The following is a 21,575-nucleotide window of genomic DNA, read 5'->3' on the forward strand; positions in this document are numbered from 1 at the left end:
ACATTACAAAACACCCTAACACATTAGAATATGGATATATTCAAAGAATTGCATAGGAAATAGCATCAAATAAAATACTTACTACACCTTTCCTTATAAAAACACTATCAATCTCAGAACAATAACGGGAAGACGCACTATTACCTTTTGACAACTCACAGTTCAAAACTGATAGATTTGTTTCTTACCAAAAGATGTGTCCGCCAACTGCTTTTGTCATAGTTTCTAGTGTTAAAAGTTTTTTGACTGGACACATGTAGCAATTCTTATTATATTGTGTTTTATTAACCAATGGTCATTTACTGGGGGGTGGGCATTTACTGGTGCTTTGACCCTGTCATTTTTTATTTATACTCTGTTGTTGATAATTATATTTTTTACGCCTTTTGAAAAGTTTATCTGAGTCTTTTGTTTAGTTTTGTCTGTTAGTTTATTGTATAATTTCAGTCCCTGATTTATAAGTCTCGATTGTCTTTGTCTTATTTTTAAATGTTGTATGTGATATTGTTCTGATATTCTAGTATTATGTCCGTGTTAACTATAATTTTTTTCGAGTTTTAGTTCTTTGTCCACAATGATATCAGTCGCTAACTTATGAATAAATTTTAAAGATTCTAGTTAAAAAAGTTCATTAACATTAAATCGTTTAGTTTTTTCAAAGAGTTCTTTAGTTGGTGTTTGAATTGAAAAAATAAACTTTTCAGGCGTCGCCTAGTATGTAGGTGAAATAATTAAATTAGATAAATCTCAGCCGCATAAATAAAGGTTTCAGCTCTTTAACTTCACAAACATCAACGGATGAAAGAATTGAAGGAATACAGATGTTTAAATATGGGCAGAATGGTGAACATGGTTACACAGTGTAAAAAGTGGCCACTTAACACCCAACGACAGGTCATAAGCCCTGTAGATGCCTAGACTTCTATATTACCTTCTCTTAAATGTTCTTCATCTCTGTTGTAATATGTTAACATAAATGTCAGATGGTCAGCCTTATTAGGGACTATGAATTATTCTGGTGTAAAATTTAAATTTATAGGTTGCTTAAACTGCATTATTACAATGACTCTGGACTGGAACCTGACGCGTAGGACTGATCATCTTAACTTTATGTAAATATGAACTACGCAGCATTTAGTTTAGCAATTCGGTGCTCTTTACACTCTCGATTCGGCTTTTCTGGCACAGGAATTTACGACTAATTGAAAATAGCCTGAAAATTTAAATATTTAGGTAAATCATAAAAACGCAAATATTTACCTTAATAAATTAGTTTCTTTCGTTACCTATAAGATTTTTTGATACGTGTAAATCTAAACGCCGGTGATTAAATGTTTTATAAGAAACTAGGCAGTAAAAACACCTTACTGAAAACATATTTTTTTATCAAATGGAGTTCACGTCATGCCGGACAAAGGGGGTCAAAGTAATCCAAAATGTCGACTATTATACCGAAATTTGGTCCGAATTATTTAACCCAAATCTTACGGCACTGTGTAATACCGACAATATATTACTTAATAAATAAAACTCACCATTATCGCAACACGACAGGTCCCTTAAAGCAGGAGCTTCTAAGCTTTTTCGGCCAACGTACACATAAATGATTTTACCAATAAGTCAGATCCTCAAAATATAATTTATTATTTCATTTTACTAGATATACAAACAGATATACGGATTACATTATCATCACCACCATCATTCCCTTTCCGCACATGATGGTGCATAAGGTACTGCATTGGTGTACAAATCGCAGCGTATCTTGATCCATTTTGTTATTTATTTATTTATTTATTTATTATGGATAACTTATATAGCGCCATTTTCGTAATAAAATACCTCAAGGGCGCTTTACATGGTGATTCTATTGTTAAGTTAATTTAATTGAAGCTTTTAAATTTGTAATTTAATTAAAATAATTTATTTTGTTGTCACGTGCTACGGATTTATTCAAATGATTTAGAGAACAAGTGGGTTTTAAGTTTTTTCCGAAACATCACTTCACTTTCACAGCCTCGCACCTCTGCTGGGAGAGCATTCCATGCCATAGGGCCTGCGACCGCAAATGCGCGTTCACTAAATTTAGTGCGCTGTTTGCGTAGAGGTATAATAACTTTTCCATATGAACTTTTTATATGAAGGTAAGATGATCAGTCTTACGTTTCAGCCAGTTCAAGGACTATGAAATATTCTCTTATAAAAACACATTTTTAAATAAACGTTTCATGTCAACCATGTCAGAATCGAACTCGAGACCTCTTGTATGGTAGGCAAAAGCGCTGACCACTACACCACGAGGCCGATAAAATTATAATTATTTTTATAATTAGGATATTTATACACCAATTAAAAGGAGAATTAATTAACTGAATATGGCTTCTACACATACGGTTGTGGTTCCGTGGCTCTAGTGACGCGGACTCACGAATTAAAGGTTCGGGGTTCGAACCCCACTCTACCACAACTTTATTTTCATTTTATATCAGTCTGTTATTTATAACTAGTTAAAAATATACCGAAAAATCAAATTAATATCTAAATCATGAGAACACAATTTTTTTTCTACGCAAAAAATATACACACATTTTTCTGTGGGCAGTTGAGAAGCAATCTCATTTCGTATGTTTCGGGAGTTTGTCTATAAAACAAAATAAACTATTATGTTTAAAATGTTTACAAATCTAAGAATCTTTTTCAAGTCTTCCTTGATACTCGAAACGAGTGAAAATGATCCACCATTACTGGAATTGTTAGCGGAAACGAAACTCTACCTAAAGATTACTAAGTGGTTTTCATGAATAATTATTGTCTAATTCCCAAATAACGCCTTTTAGAAGAAGCTTGACTCTGATATTAGTGTCGAAACGCGAAATTTTGCTATCGTCCGAACTTTTTTCCCCTAATTTTATGATTTAAAATGAATTTTATTTTGTAGGTACAAGCAAATAGTATTTATTGTTATTAATAAATAAAAGAAATATCGCTTTATTTTAATAAGCCGATTGAAATTAAAATATGTTCGATAATATTATGCATAATACTGCTTCGAATTTTTCGGCGTGTTCTTATTTATTATTTTTTGTAAATTATGGAAAAGGAATTATTAAACAGCATGCCTCAATTTTTTTTTATATGTCTAAACTTCAGAATATTCCATATTTTGCTTGAGGTAACAAGACGTTACGTCACCGCGTGTTAGGATTTTTTTACCACAGCCTTTCAAGAGTCAAATCGATGTTTTGACAGACAAAAAAGTTGTCTCTTGTGATTGTTTGTGGGCATTTTTTATTTTTTTTTCCTCAATTTCATGTTTTGTAAAATTCTAAACATATATACTTTTACACATCTAGTAAATGTTACCACTGTGACTCTCCAAAAAAAAAGACTCTTGTGCTTGGAGAGTGACTTACACTGTTATTTATAAGAGTTTATATAATTTTAAATACGAGTACATGAAAAGAAAAAGAAAAACATAGGATATATAAAGAAAAAACAATAATACATTCATACTAATTAAAATTTAATGTTGTTTTTACACGAGTTCAAAAAATTTATTTAGATTAACTTTAAATTTATTTATTAATATATTAATTTTTAATAGTTTTTAGTTCATTAGGAAGATTATTATAAGTTTTACACCTTTAAATAGAAAGCTATTATGAGTATGACTTGTATGGAATTTAGGAATTTTAATATAATGGAATTTATTTTATAAAGAGTGTCTACTGTATGAACCTTGAATATTTTATATAGACTTTCCGTATTGAATGTTGATTTTTCTTATATATTTATGCTGAACTGATTCGGTGCGATTACATATATTCTTCTACCATCTTTCCAAAAATAATATGGACATCAAAACGCGAAAAACGATAGGGTATAGTCGAAAATAACGTTAAAAATATAATATACATTTATAGCGGATTATTATGATTCTAATGATATAAGTATCAATGTATTCAAAATAAGTTTTCTTTTATAATTTTCGGGTTTAAAAATGAGCACGTACAAAACGGCCCGCAGTTAGCATCACGTCATTTTGACGTCACGCGTTATGACTGCCGGCTGCGCTTCTTTTTTTTTATTTTTTTTTTTTATTTTATTTTATTTCATTGGAAAGCCAACAGACATTTATACATTTATAAGAATCAGTTATACCATAAATACATATCATAAAGTCCAATTAGAGGCTTCCACATAATATTGTTATTATAAATGTTGTCACATAAAAATTATACATAACATAAAATAACTAATCATACAAAACTTATAATATTACTAGAAATGTAAATGAATATTGGTCACACAGTTGCACATTACAATAAATAATACAACTATAGTTGACCATACAGTGTTCATTTATTATGTGCCTACATACAGAACTGCACATCACCTGCATAATATAGGCTGCGGATTCAAGGCGCAACATCATAACTTGAATTATTTTTGGAGATTTCACTTTTAAAGGAAGTTAAAGATATATTATTAATATCAATACAATTTAATTTTTGATTACACATATGGCAGGTTCTATTTACAAATGAATTTTGAAAAGATTTAGTTTTACATTTAGAAATTTTAAAAAGAGATTGGTTTCTGGTCTGCGTTACTGGGACTCTAAAATTAATAAGTGACAGAATCTTAGGGCAATCTATCATGTTATTCAAAGTTTTATACATAAAAATGGCATCAGCCATGTTCCTTCGAGTTTGGAGAGTTTGGAGTTTTTAATAAATATTACGTACAAATTTGGCGCTAAAACGTCATACGTGCCGTTTGTTTTACAGGGGGCAAAGCGTCTCGTTTTCGGGTAATTCAAAATATCTCCTCTAGAAAATTTATCCGACGTCGTACGTCATCTTAATGTTTTGCTTATTTAAATACGAACATAATAAAAAAGCGTAAAAATACTTTATTGTTACAAGAACTTCAGCCCTACGGGAAATTGGAGACAAAATTGTTTTCTTGCGTGGGGTAAAAATTAGAGCATAAAATTGTGCCGCAAAGTATCTTGAAAATGTACGGAAAATATAATAAAAACGCACTACTTTGAATGACGTCACTGGTTCGTGTGAATCAACCTATGATCTGAGAGCTATGGAAGGTTTCCAGTGTGCTTGTTGCTTCTGGACCAATGGGAAGAACTGAATGAGAATAAGCGGAAATAAACCTCTGACGTTACACGCGGAGTTTTTTCAGAAATACATAACTTTAAAAAATCGTCGACCTGATAATACGATATATAAAAATTGAAAAAAAAAAAATGACTTAGTTTAATAGTCTATTAACAAATAAAAAAACACTAATAAAACCAACGAACTTTCTCATTATCGGCGTAGCAAAAGAACTTAAGGTGTCGTAAAATACTATCGTGATTCTTCTTAAATTTGTCAGTCTCTAGTCTCTTAGAGTAATGGTAATATTTTATTTTTAAAAAAAAGTTTGCGTGTAGTTTGACGTATTACACACCGGTTTTGACCGCGGGTCGTAGTTTGACCAGCATCAATCAAACTGCGGAGCTTTATATCCGCGACGGACTGTACATATTTCAGGTCATAGTATTTCGCGCTCCCTCTCGTCATTTGAGAATATAATGCGAGGGAAAGAGACATTATTGTTCGGCCAAGTATTTGGTGACCCCGATATTGAAATACGGTCGACTCCGTGACATTTACATTGAGAAATATCAAGTTGTCACGTTGGTAACCTAGAACCTTTAATGCCCAAAGTTGATGGATTTAATCAAACCAAGCGTTATCGAATTACGAGCAAGACCCGAATTGAATATTAGCCAAAACAACTGTAATAATATTTTTAGCCCTTTATACTTCGTTGGCACCATCTAAACTTTTAACCCTTAACACATCATTGTCGCCATAAATAATGTGTTTCTAAATTTGTTGCAGCAGAAAGGGAAAACGTTTTTGATACGGGATATGGAAGTCTAGACATTTACAGGGCTTATGACCTGTCATTGGCTGATTTAAGTAACCTCTTTACACACTGTATAGCATTTACCATAAGAATGATGCCTATAACATTTACTATTGAAGTGGCCACATAAACCAGCCAACGACAGCTCATAAGATCTGTTAATGCCTGGACTTTCATATTTCCTTCTCAAAAATGTACGTATTAAACAATTTTTTGTACGTGTGATGAATTATTAGTTTTCAAATATTGATTTTAATTAGGTACCCATGTACTTTTTATGGTTGAAATCAAAAACATAAAATAAACATTCTCGAAATATAGAATTATTTTTGCAAATGTCAAACTATGCTCTTCTTGCAGGAGGGGTGCATTTTATTTAGGATTGCTATTTTCAAAAATGTATTGAATGTCAGAATATTATTTTAGTTTTACCAAAAATTCATTCAAATTAATTAAGGCGGTAGAAATTATAAGGGATTTAAGGAAAGAATCTGGTTGCAATTTTAAAAAAACGATTGTTGTTTGTAAACATTCAAATACATTATTTTTTTCAACAAATACAATACAATCTTTCCATTTTTTTAGTATACTCATTCTCCTCGGATGCAACCCTGGTAGGTCAATGAGTAAAACATTTATGCTCCTAACTTTTTAAAATCAGATTAGATTGAAGATTTTAATATCTACAAACATGCGCAGTGTAAAGCTCATTATTATGCAAAATACTGCACGTTAATCGGTTAAGCCGTTTAAGGGGAGTTTAATGACATCACACGTAAAAAAAACTTAAATATGCGAAGAGGATAACGAATCTGATATCTAAAGAGTTAAATTTCTCAATAAATTTTGTTTTAACTTAACTTTTTTATTGTCTTTGCTTTTCTCATTATATAAAACTTTATGATTTTTCACAAAATCAATCAACATTTGATCAATTACACTAGTTCCCATCACGTTTGCACTCATTTTGACAGTTTTGACGGGCAAAAAAATGTTCACATCTACACGAGGAAAACCATTTGAAGTCTTTGCACCGCTATGACGGCCGTCCCGCAAATGGCGGCGGATGTTCTTTTCGCAAACGAATTTAGAAATGGCACTACCAAGACAGAAAAAGTCAAAATAAGAGAATGGCTCATCAGGAGTTTTTTTTAAAGGAATAACCCGCTAAGCTTCTAAATAGAGACTTGTCAGCATGTGGGATAGTGGGGATATGGAAGGAGGCAATGAAAAATACACCACAACACCCAAACCAATTGAGAAAAAATCTTTCATGGATTATTTTTTCTTGCAACTGGCGGGAATTGAACCTGCATCGTCAGTTTTACTGTTGACCGTCTAACCAACTGCGCCACGTTGCCTGTCAAAGTTAGTTAGTTAGTTAATTATATATTAATAAAATGTATTTAAATACGTAGAAAGAATGTTTAAAAAAGGCTTATGTACGTGTTTATAATTATTTTTTTTGTATTCCTGTTTTGTATTTCTTTTTTATTTAATATTTTAAATGAAATATCGTGCGTTTATTTTTAATTTAGATTTTTTTTATTTTTTAATCTCGCTTTTTCTAGTTCTAAGCAGTAATTATCATTATGCATATCGTGTAATTATAGATCCTTTATGTAAAGGATCTATACCGACAACTCATATAAATTGACTTGGTAAGTCATCTACTAAAAAATAATATGGTTGTAAATATAAAAAATGCTTTTATTGTAATAAAATATGTTCGTCAATATTTTTTTAAAAATGATTTTAACATTCTGCTCACAGCGTTGGTTTGTACAGGCGTATAATATAATAATAATATATTATACGTTTGTACGTTTTGATGACGTCATCCACCGACACATGACGGCCGCTAGATGAAAGCACCGCTCTCTTAGGAAACCGTAGCTTTATGTACGAGTATGTTCTAATGATTAATTAGCGTTATGATATAACTAAATTACGAATGCAGTGAAACTTACCCAATCGTTGCCTTCCCGTCGGAGCCTCGTGTCCGCCGTAGGCGGAGGGCGAGGGTCTCGGGGGCGAGGGTACCTGCAACCCGTGAGGGAATATAAACTAATAACACTCACCATTTAAAAACAAATAATAGAAAAATCAATTCAACTTGATTTTTTTCCGGCAAACAAAATAAAAATGAGTGCGAAAATTTTTACGGTCACTGTTATACATATGCTTCTTTTTTGGGTGATACCGTGTGTGTTGGATTTGTTCCGACATTTCAGTTACCATTGCAGGAGCTATATTCAGGGTAAACTGAGCGTTTTGTAGAAAAAAGTATGTGCTATAGTAACACAACAAACATAACGACAAATATAAGTAAAAACACGGATATTTACAGTGAGAGAACGGCTATGAATAAAGAAGGACTCCCTGGGTGGTCAGAGGCAGAGGATCCGAATACCACTCACGTAAGGAGAGGACAAAACAAAAGAACGTGTGCGTTCCGCTCGGAAGGAAGCACAGTCCCAACTGAATGAGCATCTCACAGGAACAGTTGCCTGTCCCACCGTATTTTACCCACCTAGGCGTCGGCGCATCTGAAGAGCTCCCAACGCGATACCCAAGTCCGAACAAACTGACAAAGAGTGCAAAATCCGTACTGTATTCTTTATCACTGCTGTAATATGTAAATTTAGTTACTTGTGTTCCTCTGGGGGCTCTGCGTCTCCTCTGCCCGCCATGACCCAAGCCAAGTCAGGGCGCCGCCCTCCAGTCTCTCCGACCCCCGTCCCAGCACCTGGGCGGCAAAGGCGGGCCAACACCTGAAAAATCATTCGATTGTCACATTAATTCAAATATCTCCAAATGACAAGCCATCAGAAGATTTTTTTATTTTTTAATTACGTGTACCTACATTAATTTATTTATTATTTCCTAATTAGACAAAATATTGCATTTTTTAATTACCTGCCTCACTAGTAGGTAACTCCGTATCGAAGCAGGAATTACAGCTATTTGTAAAGGCTGGTGAGAGAAATGAAATCATACGATCTTGCCACTTTAAAAGGCCGTTCTTTCAAAATCGCGTATTTAAAAAAAAAAATGAATTTTTGGTTTTTATTTTTATGTTTGTATTTACTTTAAGCATTCGACGGCATAAAAATCGCTAATTATATCAGTAATGTATAAGTTCAAAAGGAAAAAGGCCCTAGTATACTGTCTTGTAGAACGTAATTTTAATGTATTTTAATGAAATATTGCAGAGAGAAACTAACATTAAATCAAATTCACGATGTCCCTTTTACGAATCGAACCCAGAATCTCAAGCATGGCAACCATTACTCCACGAGGCGGACATATCCTCACTCGATTTACTTTTACAGAAATTTTACCTGAGAATAGCCATCGACTCAAAATCACTCGCCCAAGATTCAAGTTCTTTTTCATACACAGAGCTGTATTATTTATTAGGCGGCCTCCGTGGTGTAGTGGTCAAGACGCTTGACTCACGCACGGAAGGTTCCGGGTTCGATTCCCGGTGAGAACACAAAAATTAAAATGTGATTTTTCTCAAGCCTGGGTGTTCTGTGATGTAATTCACCACTGTAATTAGGCCTCCTGGCCTGTTGTGGTGCAAAAAAAAAAATCCCCCGGATAAGGCATATGATGAGTTATTGAAAGAAAAATAATAATTCGGGAAATCTCGATCATTTTACCACACCGTTCACTTAGAGAGAGCCAATTCGTTGAGACCTGAAGGTGTGACCTGTGTTCAATATCCTGGATGAAAATATTACGTTCTCCAAAACGAAAACCATTTTCAGGAGAAGTGTACAATTTAGGATTTTATCTCATCTGTCTGACCATTGCAGGAGACTGCTGCGAGATATTATATAGATTTACTAGCGGACCCGACAGACGTTGTCCTGCCCGAACATTGGCTTGCCTGCCATTAGCTGGTTCAGCAAACGTTTTTTCTATAAACTATATACAAAGTAACATTTAACATTGAGTTTGACATTTCTATCTTTTTGTTTCGTCATTGTGTGATTTGCTGTTGCCCAAAGCAAAACTAAAAAAAGTGTGCAATACTTCGTTATCCTGCGCCGATTGGCTAAGGCTCGGTTGTATGGTCGTTAGTAATAGTAAAAAATCTGTAGTAATAGTCCGAAATAGAAAAAACGATTTGTTTCATCTGGCAAAATGGAAGGTTTTTTGGACACAGTCCGATGTATTCAAATTTGATTTTACACTCCTTCTGGACTATTCTTAATTCTATAATTATATTATGCCTACATTATAATATTTCAGAGCTTGTTGAAATACCGTATTTTTGTTGTCATTTAATTTTTCTTATCATTCTTGCTTTCAAATACGATATTAAAATATTGTTATTGTTTTTCGGTTTTTATTATATGAAATCGTCAAACTTTATTATTATTTTAAGATTCTGTTGACCGATTTGATTGCGTTTAAATATGCCATATTGTCACGTGGTTTCATTTGTTCGCCTTTTTGACGTTTGCAAAGTCACATTCCACCGTGTAACAATGTGTAAAAAATTAATAAAACATAATATTCCATTTTTAGATTTGGAATAATAAAACCAGTGGTTATATTTCACTCAAGTAAAAACGCGTGTGAAACAACGCATTGATAGTAGAACGATAGTTAAAACGAATTCGTTATTAAATTAAACTATAGTAAATCTCAACTTTCGTTTCAGAAGTACTTGTTTGTGATTAAATTCCAAAACTAAAAATTGACAGTTTTAAAAAAATATGGTATTTAAGTTAGTACTTGTTTATGGTTAAATTCCAAAACATAAAATAAATATTTTTTCAAATATGGTCGTCTCACCAACAAAGGGGTGTACTTATGTAAAAATACGATTTTCAAAAATGTATTGAATTTAATATTATTTTAGTATTACTAAAAATCCAATAAAAAGAAATAAATTGGTAGAAATTATAAGAAATTAAGGGAAAGAATCTGATTGAGATCCACAAAAAATTAATGCCGTTTGTAAACATTCAAAATCAAACTTTTTTCATACACAAAAAAACAACATTTTTCCATTTTTTTGCAAATGCATTCTCCTCGAATGCAACCCTGGTAGATTGATGAATAAAACATTTATACTCCTAACTTCTTTTTTACACATTCGATTGAAGATTTCAATATGTTCAAACACGCACAGCGCAAAGATCTATATTTCTCTGAAAACCGCACGTAAATCAGTTAAGGAAGAGTACGGTGACATTACACGTACAGAGGAATTATGTATATAAAGAAGAAGATATACCACTAAGCGTGTTGTCCAGATGTTTATTGAAATACATGTTTATATAAAAAAAAAATATTTTAGTACAGTTTAATAATATGCACGATCAATTATTCATTATATTGTATCCCAACTCAACACAGGGCTCTTGGCGTCATAGAGTGAGGAATACGTTATTGTTTTTTGTGATATATGAATTTGGATAAATAAATAAATAAAAAATAATGTAATTCAGTGCATTTTGAGAATATTCAAACCTTTATGATGTATTTTATTTAATCCGTTGTTTGTTAAAATTCAAAGAACTCTTTGTGCATGAAAAATGGAATCAATAAATAATCGAAGGTCTTCAAACTAAGTGCTTGTCATACTTGATAAGACATGAAAAATACAAGAATAATTTAGCTGTCCTAGAGGACAGTCGGGAGAGTAATGCCCTCACTTGTTCATAAAAATACTATAAAACGTAAAAGAAAACATAACCTTAAATTTCTTAGTACTCATGATTTGCAAAGGTTGAAACTGCGTCAATTTTTTGCACTTGAGTTTCAGGAATTTAGTTTTGCGATCAAAGCTGTGAGTCATAACTGTTAGTAATTTAACATTGACAGGTAAGGTGTATATAAAATGTATTACTTTGTTACAGGCAAGTGGATAATTTTATGAAATGATTTTTTAATTTCTGCATACATTGCATACTGATTGATACTGATTGCAGTAGGTGTGCAATATTATTCTCAATATTTTATATTTTACTGGACTTATAATGGTTAAACATCAGAAAACTCGCCATGAACGTAAACCTTTTCTTTTTAATTTGTGTTTTTCTACTTTTCTTTTTTTCCTTTGTAACTGTTTCAACATCTAGTTTATTTTATTTACTTGTTAAAATGTACATCAATTTTTTTCTTAATTTACTTAATTACATATTTTATCATTTTGTGTCTCCATTTTCTATTACTCACTTATTTATTTTTATTACCCTATACTCGTTTTCTATTTCCTATAATATCAAATTGCATTTAGTTCATTTAAACTTCAAGTAGTCATAATAAAAATAGAAATCATTAAATTAAATAAAGTAATAATTATTAATTTATTATTGAATTTCTATTGATTAATAATATTCATTTCATTTTGTTGGCAAAGCATTTGTTTTTTTTTTATTTCTTTTTTTTTCGCCATAAAATGCTTGCTTAATTATGAATTTTACTCACATTTTACTTTCGTGCTTACCGTAATACTTCATTTATTTTATTTGCTTTAGTAAATTTACTTTATTAACTTATACCTTTACATTTTTTGTTTAAATACTAACTGTTTTCTCTTATTTACTTTTTTTAATTTTTATAACTTTCAAACTAACTAATTCAGATCTTTTTTCTGTACTTTTGTGTTTTATTTTTAAGACTTCTCAAAAATGTTTTCCCTCTCTGTTGCGCCAAATTCAGATCAAAATAGCTCCCTAGAGAGAAAATCCAGCCTGTCTACAAACATTTTAACATACTCAAAACATTGGTTTAAAAAATCTTTTTTAATCAATATTTTACGTCAACCATTAGAAAATCAAACCTGAGACCTCTTGCATGGTAGGGAAACGCTCTGACCATTTGACCACGAGGCAGACAAAATGATCTAGATCTAGATACAACAAGTAAATGAAGTATGCCGTACTATTATTACTTAATTCCATATAAATCGGTATCGAAAGTACACTATATTCAGCTAGTGCATCCCTTCCACACGTCTCGTGTACATAGTCCATAAATTAAATTAGACGTAGACACGTGCCTGTACTGCGGTGGTACTACGTTAGTGATGTCCATAAACAGATATTGAATATGTATCGATAATACTGTAAAGTACCGTTCCCGACGAAACGCCGCACACTGTTTCGGTTCTTTCAAGCTGGACGATATAAATTCCCTCAGGAATTTTTGAACGATAACATCATGAAAATATTCCAGGATAATCAGCTTGACAAATGCATGCTTAATTGATGTGACTAATTCATGCGTTTACTAGTGATTGCATCCCAAAGCACATATACACACATATATTTGATTACTTAGTTGCATTCATTCGTTCATTGTCGCGCTTCGGTCAAGGTTGTATTTTCAGTTTTAAGTGTTTATTTTTATTCAGAAAAAATGGAGATTACTTTGAAAAGTATATACTATAGTTTTTTCATATATTTTATTTATACATTCAAAAAAGGTGCAAATTTGGTAAAAAAAAAAGTTTTTTTATTCCTTGTAAGCTTTTATCGAAAACTACAAGGAACGTTTTTTTTTAATTTTGTGTAAAATACTATGTTGTCCTTTTTTTGTCGCAAAACCTCGCATCATGTTTATTTTTTTATATTCAGATAAAAGATTTTTTTAACACGTAAAAGTTTATCGAAGCAAGATAAATTTGCGGCAGTGTATAGTGTATAGTAATGTTATGAATAAATTTTAACTTAAAAAAATTGCTTTTAAACACATTTTCATGAAAATTTAATATATTCATTTCAGTGAACTATCATATACTAGTATATATTTTTTAATAGTAATCATATATAACACAACTTTCCATCATGGCAGAAAGAAATACATCGCAAAAGTACGTTTTGAGACCTTTAAGAGTTTTGAGCATCGAGCGAAACGAAACATTGTGAGCCGCATTTGATAAAAAAATTATCAACAAAATAATAAACTATAATTTACTGTTATCACGAGGAAACCCTGAGGCTTATATCCTGAGTTTACTTTATTGGTTTGCTGACGATAGACAAAAGAGAGAACCGCCCTTTCAAGCCGGGGAACTATAAGACCGTCTGAGTCGACAATGAGTCTCAGCCTAAGTTGTATAGACTAATTTCACCTCTTTCCAACTTAAAACAATGAAGAAAGCTATTAATATTTACGTAGAAGAAACCACTTTAAAAGTGGGACTTCTTCCTGAAAATCAACGTGATTATCAAAAAGGCAAGTCAATAGGTACTGCACATCAACATAGTAGGGATGACAAATAAGTTGCTCTTTGTGCCTTTTTGGATATTGATGGAGCTTTTGATAACATCTCAACAAAAGTCGTTACTCAAGGTTCGTCAAAACGAGGCGTTGACTCAACTACCACTGTCGATTGGATTGAGTCGATGCTCTTGAACAGAACGATCAGAATGGCAGTTTTGGATGCTACTATAGAAATGTAGCCTTCAAAATAATGTTGATAATCTGATAACGATTTTTTGAAACTAAATTATACAAGTAAAAAAAACCGTTTTTGCTGCAGTTTGTGTAATTGTAATTTGGTCAGTGGAAGAATGATAATATCCGACATAAACCCTCCGTATGATTTCTCAAACCTACAGTGAACCTACAGGACAATCAGACCAATAGATAACAATTTAATTTAAATGGTGTTTTATGAAATTAAAAATAAATAAAGCTAGGTTCTCGATTATTGACAAAATTTTATTTTTTTCGAGATGAGTGACACTGATAGGAAGACCCTTTAAAATGATTTTTGGGTATGTGGAGAGAGTGCTTTCATTGTTGCTTACAAGAGACTATCCTCAAGGCGGCGTTCTACACCCAACAGTAGTCAACAGGTGGAAGAGTTGAGAAGAACATTTTGATCAACGTAGACAGAGCGCTGAACACATGGTGTGTAAAGTGGCCACTTACTGACATCTGACTTCCATATTCCTCTCTCAAAAATGTTTTTCCTCTCTCTCCAAAATGTTTTTCCTCTCTGTTGCAACAAATTTCAATGGTATAAAATTGCGTTGAAATTTTTTTGAAACAACGAAAATTCGTTTATCAGTTTACCAAATGAAATAATTATTCGGTTATCTGAGTTCCTTCATACAAAGTGCGCATCGCTAACTAAGTAATTATTTCCTTACATTGTAAAATATTTATAGTTGTATATGTAATGTTTTACAGAGTAAGGAAAAATTATGGACTTAAAGCAGCGCATTGGAATTATAAAGATATTTTTACCTGCAATACTCATGAAGTATCGAGTAAGTATGAACAAAACGAGTTCGTGTATGAGTAAACATATTTGAATGGAATTATTTTATCAACTATGCTTTGAGTTTGAACTCTTAATGTATGAAAAACGGAATCAATAAATAATCATAGGTCGTCAAACAAACTGCTTGTCATATCTGAAAAGACAAGAAAAATACAGCAATCGACGTTGCGCCGGCAATGTCCAAGGAGATAATTTAAACAATGTACCTTTTGATGATGAATTTTTAAAAACTTTTATATTGATAGCAAAAGGAAAAAATACGTTATTTTATCTTTATATATATAATTCCTCTGTACGTATGATGTCACCGTACTCCTTCTAAACGGCTTTACCGATTTACGTGCGGTTTTCAGATAAATATAGATCTTTGCGCTGTACGTGTTCGTAGATATTAAAATCTTCAAAATGTAAAAAATAAGTTAGGAGCATAAATGTTTTATTCATTGATCTACCAGGGTTGCATTTGAAGAGAATGCATTCGCAAAAAAATGTAAAGATGTTTTTTTTGTGTATAAAAAAAGTTTGTTTTTGAATGTTTACAAAGAACATTTTTTTATGGATCTCAATCAGATTCTTTCCTTAAATTCCTTATATTTTCTACTTATTTAATTATTTTTATTGGATTTTTAGTAATACAAAAATAACATTTAATTCAAAACATTCATTTAAATCGTATTCCTATTTAAGTGCACCCCTATGTTGGTGAGAAGACCGGAGTTTGCCGTTTGCAAAAAGAATGCCATATTTGAAAAAATATTCATTTTATGTTTTGGAATTCAACCATAAACAAGTACCTCGGTACCTACTCAAATTCAATATTATTTGAATATTAACAATTTTTAGTTTTGGAATTTAATCACAAACAAGTACCTGGGTACCTACTTATCTTATCAATTAAATGTCTTTTTCCAAGGTAATAAATAGCAGGCAGGACAACGGCTGTCGGGTCCGCTTGCTTTGAATAAATATTCGGAACAAAATTTTGTAATCTTTGAGAAATTGAAAATACTTTTCTTCTTCTACTTGTGGACTATTAAATGTCCTCGACGTTGGCAATCACTTCTAAAAAGGCCTTACTGTCTTGCGCTGCACCCAGGATGTGACCCAGATATGAAATCTTACGAACCTGCATACATTTTAACTAATTTTAGCTAAGTTGTAATTAGCTCTCTTCAGAACCTTTCATAAACTACTTTAAAAAAAGACAAAAACACTTAACAGGTATTGGCGGCGCAACGACGAACATAATTTTTTTCATTTTATTTTATTTATTTCGAATACAAACAGATGTACAGGTTAAAATAATATATTTTTTTAATATATAAAATGTATACATAGTAAGGCCTGCCATCCAATTATATGTATTCACTAAATAATACTGTAATGAAGCGACGACGGCTTAAAGTTTAATCTATACAAATAATAAATATACCAAATATTAAAATAAGATAAATATGGACAAAACAAGGAGATAGTGGGAAGGAAAAGAAGGAAATTGATAAGGAGTGGTAAAGGATGATTGAAGGAAAGTAAGAGTAGAAAATTACATTTGATTTAATGATCAAATGAATTATGAATGAAGAGCAAGATAAGAGACAAAGCGTCTATTCTCTATTATTCTAAATCAAGCATATTAGTTCTCTTCTGTACATATTGTATGGAGTGTTAAATATATCAAGAATATTAATTTTTTTGTTAAATGCTTCACATATACGAGGATCGTAGAATGTTCCCGATGATTACTTTTAATTTTACGAATATAGAAAATATCAGAGAGTCTAGTTGGCCTGGAGGGGATACGGTAAGCAAGTAGATCAATGAGTTTTGGGGAATCGAATTTATTATTTACAATTTTGTCATGCAGGATCTGAAAATTTAATAAATATGTAATATAATTTGCCGTAGCTATCATAGAAAGTCAGGACAGTAATGCCCTCACTAGTTCATAAAAATACTCAGAAATATTACCAAACAAAACATCTCAAAACCTCAAATTTCTTAGTACATATCTGATGGCTCATAGTTGGCAAAGGTTAAAACTGCGTCATTTTTCAGTAATCAAGCTTCAGGAATTTAGATTTGCGATCATAGTTATGACGTCATAAATTCTATTAATTTTACAATTGACGGCAAAAAAAATGCTTAATAGCGAATTTCAATAGATGATTTTATACAAAAGTATTTTGAGTTTGTCTTAATCCTTGTAGACAAATGGAATTCTAATTTTTATTGGGCAATTTTTGTTTTTCAATCAATGGGCAACATGTTTAAAGTATGAAAAACCACTAATATGTATTTTTTTTAAAGCTGGGTTTTCATAGATACTATGGTTTATCTCTAGTTCACAAATATTACAACAGAGATGAAGAATGTTTTAGAGAAGGGAACATTTAAGTCTAGGAATTTACAGTGTGACATGTAATTAGGTGGTTTAAGTGGCTATTTTCTACACTGTTTTACACATTTCCGATTCGGAGAAGTTCCTTTTATTGGAATATATGGACCTTTATGGTCTACAGTCTCAATTACCACCCTTTCCAAATACTACTTGGATAAAGATAAAGATAGCCAGGAAACACAATCCACTTAAAATGTACGTAAAATATCGTCAATAATATTGTAACATTAATAAAAAAAAACATTTTAAAAAACGTTTGAACATTCACATTTCGTCATTCTTTCATCTGTTAATTTTTGTTAAGCTAAAGAGCTAAATTAGACTTTTATTGATGCGGGAGAGGGAACTTATTCACCTGCATTCTAGTTGCCTAGGTAACGCCTAAAAATATTTTCTAATTTATTGAAGTCACCAATAATATTTATTGGTTAAAAAATATTTTTTTACATAAGTTTTAAAACTTTAAAAAAATATTTATGTTATAGTTGCTATTTGGCAATGAGTTCGCTCGCTAGTGTACGAATAAAATTTAGAGAAAGAAAATTAAATAAATTATTTAAAAATAGCTAAGTGGTTAAGTGGTCAAGACGCTTAACTCACACACGGAAGGTTCCGGGTTCGATTCCCGGGGAGAACACAAAAATTAGATGTGATTTTTCGCAAGTTTGGGTGTTCTGGGATTTAAATCACCACTGTAATTGGACTTCCTGGCCTGTTAGGGTGCAAAAATAAAATAAATAAATCCACCCTAATTTTAATTTTTAATTTTTTTAATACGACACTTTATAACTCCCTAGAAAGCGAAATCCATCCTGTCTCTAAAAGTTTGCCCATTTTTAAAACATGGTTAAATCTTTTTCAGTCAAGAAATCGAAATTTTAAAGAACATTCGCCATGAGTCATTGATACCGCATATTTCTTTAAAAAATATACGCCAACACTCTCTTTCTTCATAAACATACTACATATAATTATTCTAGCTAGCTTACTTCTTCCAAGTGCCTAGGTATTTTCAAATCAGAGTCACAATTACAAACATTGTTTTGATCGGTACATATCGAGACGGTATACTTAACTTTTCTACTGTCTATGTCTTCCTCGGTAAAGTTAATATTGATCTACCGACATGTCAATACGTGTTTTAATTACGTCATTTTAGACGTCATATGATCAAATTCAATCAGTAGGTGGCGCTGAAACTTTACTCCGCGATCAATGCTTAATTAAAATTAAAGTATTTCTCCTTCGTATTTTACATATGCTTCTGCGATAAAAATAAGCTAATTTTAAATGATAGACATTTTTAGTGAATCCCAGTTAAAGCAAAAAATGCTTGCTTTAATATGAATTTTATATGGAAATTCTGAAGACGGTATGGTTAACTTTTTGTCTATCTGTATCTGCCGAAGTATTACAAAGCCAGTAGATACGATATATAGTAGTTACGATATGCTTTTAGGAAGGTAGGAAAAAAATATAATCAATATATCTATTTTTCTTAGTGGTAACATTTCCACCAAATCTCAAAGATCATGCGATCATTACGCGTGCGCTTTAATTACCCCGAGCTTTCAAACTAAATCGCTAGATGCACCTATATTAACTGTTGGAACTTAATTTCTTCAATGACATTTAAAAATTAATTTACTTATTTCTCCTTCGAATTTTAAATAGGCGTTTCATAAAAAAATGTGTCCACCTTAAAACGATGAATTTAAATAAATCGTAATTTAAGCAAAAATCGCTAGGTGGAAAATAATTTTTATCACTTTTAATTGAGATATAATCTATATATAAATATGACACTTCATACAAATCCAAGCTGAAAAGTCGTCACCAAAAGAAAGGGATTGACCAGCGGAGGGAGCAAGTATCGCATCACATTATGCTAATTGGCCGCGAGTTGAGCGACCATATTTCGAACGCTCGTGTTTGCTCTAGTTATATACCTTAATGCTTTTAATACGTATATACATATGAAGTACTTAGTCCTTGGAACATAATGTACCTACCTCAAAACTTGAAGGTAAACAGTCGGTAGTGTATCTTCGGAATCACTCGGTAGAATTTATCTTCAACTATACCGTCATGGTGAAGATATGACTTCCGCATCTTCCGATAGTAATTGCCTCCCAGGGCCCCGATTACAATGGGAAGTTAACATTTATCTTCAATTTTATCTACAAAGTAAAATTAGGTTTTCTGTATGAAAAGCAGAATATGCATACATTTTTTTCTTCTAGACATATTTAATTATGGGTTACCGACGAATAAAATTTAAATGTTCATGCAAATATACTCATTTTCGCACACAAATATCGATTTTTCTTTGTAGACAGTCGAAGATAACTCTGTTAACTTCCCATTGTAATCGGGGCCCTGGTGATTCTTTAAGCTTGATATTAATTTGTTGAAATTAGTTTTTTGTCCATAGAATTACACTATTCCTAATTCTATGTTGTATTATTTTTTCAAAGAATGTAAAAATAATTATTCAAAAGAATATTCAAATTAATCGACGATCGAATTGCGACTAGAAGTTTATATTTTTTCCAACAAATCCGGCGTTATTTCCGAAATGGTGCGTGTTATGTCAGCCTCTAAAGCTTCAAGAGTTGTTTGTTTATTTTCAAGGACCACGGACCTCACGTAGACCTATATTGGATAATCTAATGGCGTCAAATAACAGATTCGTAGAGGCGAATTAACAGAACCATTTCTGGAAAAAAATGCTGTCGCTAAACTTGTCACGCAGAAAATTCATTGTTTCGCGAAGAACCCTATACGTTTAGAAAACTCAAGACTAATGTTTAAGCTAAGTTTCCACAATTTGCAAGCTTTGTTCGAATATAAAGCGTTCCATTATTAGTTAGTATTAGTATTTTTTATAGAAAACAAATATTTTAAGAAAAGCATTATTAGTTTTACACAAGACTTAATAAAAAATACACGAACTCAAAAACACTACCAAAAAAATACTCAGTAAAAAAAATGTTTATTAATAAATGTACCTAAAGAGATTGCTAAATGTTTATACCTATCTATCGAATTGAAATAGGGGCTCACAAGAATCGAAAAAAATCAGTTGAAAGAGGTCCTAAAATTTTTATGCTGTCTTCCAAAATCAACTTTTAAAAAAAATGTATTAATCTTGTTTCTGAATTAAGATTGTTAGCTGTCTAAATTGTTATGTTGTTTTTGTATTATTTTTAATCCATTATCATTTCCGTTCCGTATCTTATGGTGCACAGGGCACTGCATTGGTAAATCGACCGCAGAGTATCGTGATCATTTTTGTTACTCAGGACTATGAAATATTCTAATGTAAAATACGTTGTAAAATTAATATGTCATGTCGACCATGTCGAGAATTGAACCCGAGAACTCTTGCATGGTAGGCAAATGCGCTGCCCATTTGACTATAAGGCGAACATTATTTTTTTATTTGTTCTTGTTAATTTTTTTATATATTCGTGATGTATATATTATAGCGCCCTCGATCACCTAAAAATTTTGCAAAAATTATGAAGCAGGTTTATTCTGTCACAATTTCGTTTCGTTAGTTCGTTCATTTGTCATATATCCATTCCACTTTAACGCAATCAAATTAAAAAATATTTTAAATTTTCATCAAAAGTATTTCACTCTCGTTCCCTCTCATACGATACGAATGAATTTACGAAATGAATTGGTTACAGAATAAGGCCACAAAGTAGTTATAATAAAATTTATAACTTTAGAAAATATATTTTTGTACCTAGTGAAATTACTTAGCAGTGATATTTTTTTAATAGATTTTTTGTACTGCCAGTATATGTACTATTTTTTGCCAATAAACGCCGTATTTCGACACTGAAAATGAAAGAGTAATAATCGAGTACTTTTAAAGTAATAATATGCAAACACTGTTTGATGTTCAAAACATTTAATATAAAAATATGTATAAATCGTCGGAATGCTAAGAGAAATTCACCAAAA

General features: G+C 31.6%; 1 protein-coding gene across 1 annotated transcript in view; it reads right to left on the reverse strand.

Moving 5' to 3' along the window:
- The window catches only part of LOC148270956 (uncharacterized), a 39,300-nt gene extending 29,034 nt beyond the window's left edge, over positions 1–10,266 (reverse strand). The window contains exons 1-3 of the mRNA XM_088242002.1: positions 10,216–10,266; positions 8,590–8,711; positions 7,908–7,980 (exon numbers count right to left, since the gene is read on the reverse strand). Coding sequence (XP_088098128.1) covers positions 7,908–7,980; positions 8,590–8,630 — 114 coding nt within the window. The 5' untranslated portion in view covers positions 8,631–8,711; positions 10,216–10,266. The remainder of the gene's footprint in view (positions 1–7,907; positions 7,981–8,589; positions 8,712–10,215) is intronic.
- Positions 10,267–21,575: the final 11,309 nt, after the last annotated feature.

The sequence above is a fragment of the Micrasema longulum genome, unplaced genomic scaffold (genome assembly GCF_059751315.1).
Source record: "Micrasema longulum isolate JH-2025_06_02 unplaced genomic scaffold, ASM5975131v1 h1tg003229l, whole genome shotgun sequence".
NCBI lineage: Eukaryota > Metazoa > Arthropoda > Insecta > Trichoptera > Brachycentridae > Micrasema > Micrasema longulum.